Source organism: Oryctolagus cuniculus, chromosome 19, assembly GCF_051225735.1.
Source record: "Oryctolagus cuniculus isolate XC-2025 breed Fujian yellow rabbit chromosome 19, ASM5122573v1, whole genome shotgun sequence".
NCBI lineage: Eukaryota > Metazoa > Chordata > Mammalia > Lagomorpha > Leporidae > Oryctolagus > Oryctolagus cuniculus.
Genome location: NC_142885.1, coordinates 41,777,664 through 41,786,985, shown reverse-complemented (window position 1 = coordinate 41,786,985; position 9,322 = coordinate 41,777,664). Strand labels below are relative to the sequence as shown.

At 49.2% G+C, this 9,322-nt stretch overlaps 1 protein-coding gene across 1 annotated transcript; it reads right to left on the bottom strand.

Moving 5' to 3' along the window:
- Positions 1 to 891: 891 nt before the first annotated feature.
- Positions 892 to 1,787, bottom strand: AHSP (alpha hemoglobin stabilizing protein). The gene is made up of 3 exons (XM_017337767.4): positions 1,659 to 1,787; positions 1,434 to 1,516; positions 892 to 1,221 (listed from the first exon to the last, which is right to left on the bottom strand). Exons 2-3 carry the CDS (start codon positions 1,506 to 1,508, stop codon positions 988 to 990), a joined length of 309 nt encoding a protein of 102 aa, XP_017193256.1. The 5' UTR covers positions 1,509 to 1,516; positions 1,659 to 1,787; the 3' UTR covers positions 892 to 987.
- Between the last annotated feature and the right edge of the window lie 7,535 nt (positions 1,788 to 9,322).

The window sequence follows — 9,322 nt, the reverse complement described above, 5'->3', positions numbered from 1 at the left end:
CGCGCGCTCCGCTTGCCGGGCCCGCCCCCGCCTCGCGCGCTCCGCCTGCCGGGCCCGCCCCCCGCCCCCCGCCTCGCGCGCTCCGCCTGCCGGGCCCGCCCCTCCCCCCGCCCCCCCTCGCGCGCTCCGCCTGCCGGGCCCGCCCCCCCCGCCACCGCCCCGCCTCGCCTCCGCCCCGCCTCGCCTCGCGCGCTCCGCCTGCCGGGCCCGCCCCCGCCTCCGCCTCCGCCTCCGCGCTCCGCCTGCCGGGCCCGCTCCTGCCGTCCCCGTCTCGCGGGTCGTCCTCTTCTCCCCAGCCTTCCGTTCACCCGCAGCACACGCCCCCACCCCCGAAGTCCTAAAACAAGGAGGCTGAGTCTGCGGGTGTAGGCCGGGAAGTGGCAGGGGAAGCTTGGGGCCGCGGGCAGAGCCGGCCGCTGTGCTTCCCGGCGCGGGGGAGCTGGGCCGAGGGGCGCTGGCCTTGAGGAGAAGGGCGTCTAAGTCTGAAGTGCGAGGGGCGAAAGGACCGCAGGACGCCAGGGAGGACTCAGTGCCCTTCAGGCCGAGGGCAGGGTGCGGCGGACCTGCGTGGCGCAGGATGAGCGGGGCTGGGAGGCTGGAAGCAACTCCGTTGGCTGACGCGCCCCAGGAGCGCAGTTTCCGAAAGCCAACCACGAGCGCCCCCCCCCCCGCCCCCGCCCATTTCCCCCCAGTTTTTCTACGACCTCTTGCCCCCGCACTTTCTCCCTAGTCCCTGGCTGGCCGGCCGCCCAGTGCACACTTAAAGCTGCAGATCTCCGCTCTGAGGAGTGAAGTCTCCTAAGATGGCATCTAAAGAGGGCTGAAAAGCAAAGGGACCGACTGCCTCCACCAGCTAGGGACGGGACGGTCGGTCAAAGACGAGCCGGGAACTCCAGCAAAACCAGTATCGGGTTTTATTGCGCCTTCGCGAAGCACGCGAGCCAGAACAGAAGGGTTTCTGAGCCCCAGGCAGGCCTGGGTCTTGGGCTAGGAGGAAGGCAGCTGGTGATCTGGGTGCTCTCGGGACTTCAGGAAGACGCTGTATTTGTTCAGGAAGGGTTTGGCCAGGCCATTCAGCTCTAGCCGAAGCTCCTCCAGAGCCTTGTCCAGCTCTTGCTGCTCCCCGGTCATCTGCTGCCTGTAGTAGTTGACGTAGAGGTTCACCCAGTCATCCAGCACGGTCTGCATGGCCTCCTGGGATAGAAGAGGGTCGCTGAAGACCTGGGCGGGCAGGGGCAGAGGGTTGGAAAGCGAGAATAGAGTCAGCAATGGGATCCGGGAGCCCTGCGAGCTCTCCTGTCCTCTCTCCTTCTAGATGTTTCCATTAACTCCACTGTCCTCCCAGCCGCAAGTTAGGCTCCCTTTTCTGCCTTCAGCGCCCACTCCAAGCACACTGCAGGCCTGTGTGTGTGACCCAAACTGCCTGGGCCTACCTGCTGATTCAGCAGAACGTTGAATTCCTTCAGGCCCATAGAAATGAGGTCCTTATTGGTCGGAAGAAGCGCCATCTGCTTGTCTAGAGAAAGAGAGAATTTAAGCTTTCTTTGCCTTAGCCCCGGGATAGTTCCCCCAATCCTCGCATTCTGCTTAAGGAAGCTCCCTCCACCCCCACCCCTACTCTCTGCTCTGGGGTCACATTTCCTTCGAGCTGGGCTCACCTTCAAGTCCAGCAGTGCTGTGTCTGTCTCACCCACACTCCTCAGGGTGTGTGTATCCTCTGTGCTAAGCTGGATGCAGGCAAGCAGTCAAGTGGCAGCCTCAGGAGACGCCCCGAATTTAGGTCCTGAGCAGGGGTGATAGATAGGTCAGCCTGGGGAGGAGAAGGCGGGTGGGGCTGCCCTGGACACAGAAAGATAGCGAGGCCAAGGACACCAGATAAATTAGGAGACCCTGAACATGCAAGAACCAAACCAGGCACGTTCAATGGCTGTCTCCCAGGATCCAGGCGCCAAATGCTAAGGAAATGAACTTTGACATGACAAGACATTTTGCCATTGTCACGACAACGTGGTGGCAATCATTCTCTCAGTTCATAGATGACATAGCAGTAGCAGCTTATATCACATTGGTGCCAGGCTCTGTTTCAAACATGTATTGAGGGTTTATCCTTATTTAAAAAATCCCTCTAGACATAGCATGCAGATGAAGCATCCGGAAGATGTGTGGATTCGGCTGTATGCACCAGGCTGTGCTGCGAGAGTGGAGATGCATTTGTCTTGCTTCCTACCACATCATCAGGTGCACAACAAGGTGGAAATACTGTTTTTCACTTTGAGTAATTTTTCCAGTGTTTTCCATTTTCAGCAGATGTTATTCCGAGTACTAATTTTGCATACTAATTGAACAGTACAAAAATGTACACTGAAAATGTTGTTTCTAGCTGTTAACTCCTCTCCAAAAGTAACCAGCATTAAAGTTATGGGTGTCTCCTGTTGTATGTTTCTTCATTCATCCTGTCAAATGTTTCTTCATTTAAAAACCAACATTCACAGGCACCTGTATATTCATGGAGGTTTGTTGCTTGTGGGTTTTGTGTGTGTGTGTGTGTCCTTGGATATAGCATTTTCTCCTATACATATGCTGTATACTCATATACAGCAGAAATGGAGTGGGATTTGTGCCACAGTGGGTTAAGCCACCACTATTGCACACATCCCATATTGGAGTGCCAGTTTGAGTCCCAGCTACTCTGCACTTCATCCTACTTCTTGTTAATGTGCCTGGGAAGCAATACCTAATGGCCCAAGTGTGTGGGTTCCTACCACCCATGTGGGAGAACTGGATGGAATTCCAGGTTTCTGGCTTTGGCCTGGCATAGTCCTGGCTATTGCAGGCTTTTGAGGAGTGAACCAACATATGGAAGCTCTCTCTCTCTCTCTCTCTCTAGCAATCTACCTTTCAAATAAATAAATATTTTTATAAAAAAAATCTAATTCATATATACAGATTTAGGAGCAGGATATTTCTCACCCTACCCTCCCTCCTGTCCATGTTCCCCATCCTTCTTCTTTTTTTTTTTAAAGATTTATTTATTATTTACTTGAAAGTCAGAGTTAGACAGAGACAGAAGGAAAGGCAGAGAGAGAGAGGTCTTCCATCTGCTGGTTCACTCCCCAATTGGCCTCAACAGCCAGAGCTGCGCTGATCTCTAGCCAGGAGCCAGAGATTCTTCCAGGTCTCCCACATGGGTGCAGGGGCCCAAGGACTTGGGCCATCTTCTACTGCTTTCCCAGGCCACAGCAGAGAGCTGGATCAGAAGTGGAGCAGCCAGGACTCAAACTGGTGCCCATATGGGATGCCGGTACTTCAGGAGGTGGCTTTACCTGGTATGCCACAGCGCCGGCCCCTGTCATGGCTGGTGGGAGTATAAAATGATGCAGCTACTACTGTGAAAAACAATTTGGTGGGTTCTTCCTTAATTAAAAAAAAGACTTCTTTCTTATTTTTAAAAATTTATTTGACAGATAGAGTTAGACAGTGAGAGAGAGAGAGAGAGAGACAGAGAGAAAGGGATGCCGGCGCTGCAGGCAGAGGATTAACCAAGTGAGTCATGGCGCTGGCCCCAGATTTATTTCTTTGAAAGGCAGAGTTCCAGAGAGTCAGAGGGAGAGACAGAAAGATAATCCAACCACTGGTTCTCTCCCCAGATGGCGACAATGGCTGGGCCTGTGCCTGGCCAAAGCCAGGAGCCAAGTATTCGGGCCATCTTCCACTGCTTTCCCAGGCATTTTATCAGGGAGCTGGATGAGAAGTGGAGCAGTGGGGATTCCTGCAGTGTGGATGGCAGCTTAATTCACTGTGCCACACACAATACCAGCCCTAGTTTAGTTGTTTCTTACGAAGCTTAACATACTCTTACCATATGACTCAACAATTCCACTCCTAGGTACTTTACCCATGAGATAGTTTTGTAAAACCATTCACATACAAATGAAAATATTCACAGGAGCTTCATTTATAATAGTGCCAAACTGGAAACAATCCAAATGTCCGAAAACCAGTCTGAAATCCAAATGTCTGAAAACCAGTGTGTGGGTATACAAATTGTGATATATTTACTCAGTGGAATTCTCATTGACAATAAAAAGCAACAGATGAGTGCTGTTCATGACAATGTAGATGGATCTCAGACACATTCTGAGCGAAAGAAGACAGACATACAGGCTTACATACAGCACACAGTAATTTCATTTCTGTGAAATTCTAGAAAAAGTAAAATCAATCTGTAATAGAAGAAAGCAGATCAGTGGTTACCTGGGATCAGAATGCAAGTGTTGGGATTTTTTTAACGATTTATTTTATTTATTTGAAAGGCAGAGTTGGGGGGAGGGTTGATTGTCCATCCACTGGTTTATTCCCTAAATGGCCTCAACAGCCAGAGGTGAACCAGACAGAAAGACCCAGTTCATCTGGGTCTTCCAACTTGATAACAGGAGCCCAAGCACTTGGGCCATCTTTTGCTGGTTTCCTAGGCACATTAACAAGGAGTTGGATCAGAATGGAGCAGCCAGGACTTGAACTGACACTTATAAGGGATGCTGGCAACATAGATGGTGCTTTAACAAAGGCACCTGAGGAAACCTTAACACAGATGCAAAGGTACCTGAGGAAACTTTTTTGGACAATAAAAAATATGTGTATCTTGATTATGACAAGCATTTTCACACACTGTTAGAAGCCTAAATTGGTAGAGCTTTTAAAAAATACTTTTAATTGGGGCCAACACTGTGGCATAGTGGGTAAAGCTGCTGCCTGCAGTGCTGGCATCCCATATGGGCGCCGGTTCGAGTCCCAGCTGCTCCACTTCTGGTCCAGCTCTCTGCTATGGCCTGGGAAAGCAGCAGAAGATGGCCCAAGTCCCTGGGCCCCTGCACCCGTGCGAGATACCCGGAGGAAGCTCCTGGCTCCTGGTTTTGGATCGGCTGAGCTCCGGCTGTTGCGGCCATTTGGGGAGTGAACCAGCGTAAGGAAGACCTCTCTCTCTCACTCTCTCTCTGCCTCTCCTTCTCTCTCTGTGTAACTGTGACTTTCAAGTAAAATAAATAAATCTTTAAAAAATACTTTGAATTAAAATACACATGTCCTTCAACCCAATGGTTCAGCAACAAATATTCATAGTATTTTTAAAAGTTATTTATTTGAGAGGTGGGGGGTGGGGGTAGAGAAAGAGAATCTTCCACCTGTTGGTTCACTCCTCAAATGCCTACACAATCAGAACGCAGACAGGTAGAAGCCAGGAGTCATGAACTCCATTAAAAGTTCCCATGGGTTGAGAGTATTTCAGGCATGGAAAGCCAAGACACTCTGACAAAAAAACAAAACAACAACAACAAAAAAACAAAACAAAAAAACACCTAAATGAAAGATCTCTGTGAGTGAGATCCCAGTGGAAAGAACAGGTCTTCAAAGAAGGAAGGAGGTACCTTTCTCTGAAGGGAGGAGAGAACTCCCACTTTGACTATGACCTTGTCTGTCGCTCCCCCTCTTCATGGAGGAACGACACTAAACCCTGCCTAGGCTTCATATCCGAGTCACGGCACCATTATGTCGCTCCCCCTCTTCGTGGAGGAACGACACAGGACCCTGCGCTGTTCTTTCATCTGCTCGGCCCTCCCCGGGTTTGCTGCTGGTTCTTCCCGGGTGGGCTACCGACCCTTCCACCTCCGTGGAAGGGCGGTTCCCCCTGCCACATTCCCCACTTCCGCAGGGGAGCGGCACACCGCCGGCTGGCTCTCTCGGGGGCTGCACAGGTGTTCCCCTTAGATGTTCCCCTTAGATGTTCCTGGTGCATGCCGTCTCTCTCCTCCTTTATAGTCCTCTTCCACCAATCCCAACTCTGCTACCCACATGCCGAGTACGCTGCTCTCCTCCAATCAGGAGCAGGTCCCACAGTTTATTGGTTGAACTGGAGGCAGCTGTGTAGAAGCTGTTTCTCCCTTCTCAGCGCCATATTGTGGGAGAGCAGATGCATAGAATAAGTTTTAATTCCAGTAACAGTCTAGTCCGAGTTGCTCCCCACACTTGTCTAAATAAGATAAGAGTCGGAGAACTCAAAAGGCTTCCATAGCCTTGGAAACTCATGACTGGAGCATAGGGAGATTACTGATGCCATAAACAGGAGTGTCAGTTTGTAAAGTCAACAACAGGAGTCACTGTGCACTTACTCCTCATGTAGGATCTCTGTCCTTAATGTGCTGTACATTGAAATTTAATGCTATAACGAGTACTCAAACAGTATTTTTCACTTTGTGTTTCTATGTGGGTGCAAACTGTTGAAATCTTTACTTAATGTATACTAAACTGATCTTCTGTATATAAAGAAAATTGAAAATGAATCTTGATAAGAATGGAAGGGGAGAGAGAGCGAGAAAGGGGAGGGTTGCAGGTGGGAGGGAAGTCATCGGGGGGGGGAGCCAATGTAATCCATAAGCTGTACTTTGGAAATCTATATTCATTAAATAAAAGTTAAAAAAAAAAGTTCCCATGGGTGTCAGGGACTCAAGTACTTGGGCCATCTCAGCTGCCTACCCAGGTGAATTAACAGGGAGCTAAATTGGAAGCCGAGTATCTGGGACTGGAACCAGCACTCTGATATGGGATGCCAGCATCACAAGCAGTGGCTTAACCTGCTGCACCACAACGTTGGCTTTGTTAATATTTATATTGCGAATACAGAAAGGCCTGGACAAGGAATTTTCCATACCAGTTTGTAATAATGAAAAGATAGAAACAATTTAAAGTTCCATAAATATGGAGACACTTCAAAGAAACTATGGCATGATATGTAGCTATTAAAATTACTGAGGTAGACCTGTGCTGATATGAAGGCTCTCTAAGACAATGTTAGACAAGCTACAGATATAATAGCTGACCTAGGCCAGGAGGATGGAAGTGGGAATTAAATGCAAAAGTGTACATTTTGTGTGTATGTGTGTCACTGTGTACGTGTATTATGAGTATGTGTGTGTGCATGTATTGTGTGTGTATGTATTGTGTATATGCATATGTATTCTGAATGTGTATTGTTGTGTGTGTATGTATTGTGAATGTGCTGTGTATGTGTGTATGTATTGTGAATGTGTGTGTATGCATTGTGAATGAGTGTATGTATTGTGAATGTGTGTGTATGTGAATGTGTGTGTATTGGCTGTTTACTTCTGGGGGAACTGGTATTTGTTGAGAAATGGAAAGGAAGTAATTGTCAAAGAATGTGATCTTTCCATTTACAATGTTTGAATTATTTTACAGCAAGAACGTTTCCATTATTTCTAGAATTTATTTATTTTGTTTTTTAAAGATTTATTTATTTATTTGAAAGTCAGAGTTACACTGGGAGAGGAGAGGCAGAGAGAGAGAGAGAGAGAGAGAGAGAGAGCTCTTCCATCTGATGGTTCACTCCCCAGTTGGCCACAACGGCTAGAGCTGCGCCAATCCGAAGCCAGGAGCCAGGAGCTTCTTCCAGGTCTCCCACGTGGGTGCAGGGGCCCAAGAACTTGGGCCACCTCCTACTGCTTTCCCAGGCCATAGCAGAGAGCTGGATTGGAAGAGGAGCAGCCGGGTCTTGAACTGGCGCCCATATGGATGCTGCACTGCAGGCAATGGCTTTACCCACCATGCCACAGCGCCAACTCCTATTTCTAGAATTTAAAAAGAATACGAACCCAAAAAGAAAGTAAGGAAGTCACTGAAAGGGCTTTCAGCAGGGGGGATTTTAGCTGCATGGAAAGTGGAGTATCTGGGCAGGAGTGGCAGTCGGGAGATCCCTGAGCAGAGCGTGCAGGAGACGAGGTGCCTGATGTACCGCTGTGTGCTAGGACTGAGGGGCAGGCTTCCAAGAGTCTTCATGAAGTCAGGAAAGGGCAAATGCTACTCCTCTCTTGGTCAAGTCGCTGATCCCTTCACTCCTGTCACAGGCAAATCTAGGATGGGTCCTGGTCCCCAGACACTTAGGAGTCTGCATGAGAAGACTGGATGTGAAGACCTAACACAAGCAAATATAGCCTGGCTCCTGGCAGCTTATGCCAGCATCTAAACAAATGCCAAATCAGAATAGCCACGGTCTCTGGGCCAGGGGCTGTCAGTGTGATGCTGGCCACATATGGTGACCACTAAAGCTGTCAAGGGTTCAGAACTAGTGTGACTGTGTATTCCAGTTCACCCCAGAAGCTCCACTTCAGATATGTTATCCCAACAAAATTATCAATAATGCCCCCTTTTCCAAATCAATTCCAAATCATTTATTTATTTTTAAGAGAGAGAGAGAGAGAGAGAGGGAGAGAGGGAGAAAGTGGGAGAGGAGAGAAAGAAACACATTTCTGTTCACTGGTTCACTCCCAAATGCCCACAACAGTCAGGGCACTCAGCTGGGGTCTTCCACATGGGTGGCAGGGACCCAGGTACTTTTTTTTTTTTAAAGATTTATCTATTTATTTGAAGATCAGAGTTATACAGAGAGAAGCAGAGGCAGAGAGAGAAAGATCTTCCATCCGCTGGTTCACTCCCCAGTTGGCCACAGCAGTCGGAGCTGCACCGATCCGAATGAAGCCAGGAGCCAGGAGCTTCTTCCAGTCTCCCACGTGGGTACAGGGGCCCAAGGACTTGGGCCACCTTCTACTGCTTTCCCAAGCCATAGCAGAGAGCTGGATTGGAAGTGGAGCAGCTGGGCATCGAACTGGCACCCATATGGGATACTGGCACTGCAGGCCAGGGCTTTAACCTGCTGCGCCATAGCGCCGGCCCCGAGGGACCCAGGTACTTGAGTCATCAGCTGCTGCCTCCGAGGGTGGGCATCAGTAGGGAGCTGGAATTAAAGACAGAGCTGGGACTCAAATCTAGGAATTCTGTATGGGGTGTGGGCATCTCATGTGGCATCTTAACCCCATGCCAAATGCCCATCCTAATAGTGCCTCTTTGAATGACACTCAAAAACTCTATACCCAACAATACATTATACAGTGACACTAGTTACCAGAGCCACTTGAGCCACCTCCTACAGAACAATGGGCCTCCCATTTGAACACTTGTCACCCTCTCCAATAAGAGTTCAGGAGTTTTATTCACATGACACATTTAATCCTCATCCCAACTGTATGTGGTACATGCCAGTATTATTTCCATTTTGCAGATGAAGAAACTGAAGGGCAGAGATAAGCAAGCAACTTACCCAAGACCTCACAGCTACACTCAGAGTAAGCCACTCTCTTGGGATTTATTTACAGATGTTGGTCTCGGAGGTCAGCATATTCACAGAGGCACCACTGAAAATTTAACACCAGGGAGGTGGGCATTTGGTGCAGAGGTTACACTGCCACTTGGGGACCCA

Bases quoted from the DNA above. Each gene is read 5' to 3' on its own strand.
- AHSP (XM_017337767.4), bottom strand. From the start codon at position 1,508: ATGGCGCTTCTTCCGACCAATAAGGACCTCATTTCTATGGGCCTGAAG. The intron at 1,222-1,433 runs GTAGGCCCAGGC...CTGCCCGCCCAG, and splicing joins ACGTTCTGCTGAATCAGCAG to GTCTTCAGCGACCCTCTTCT.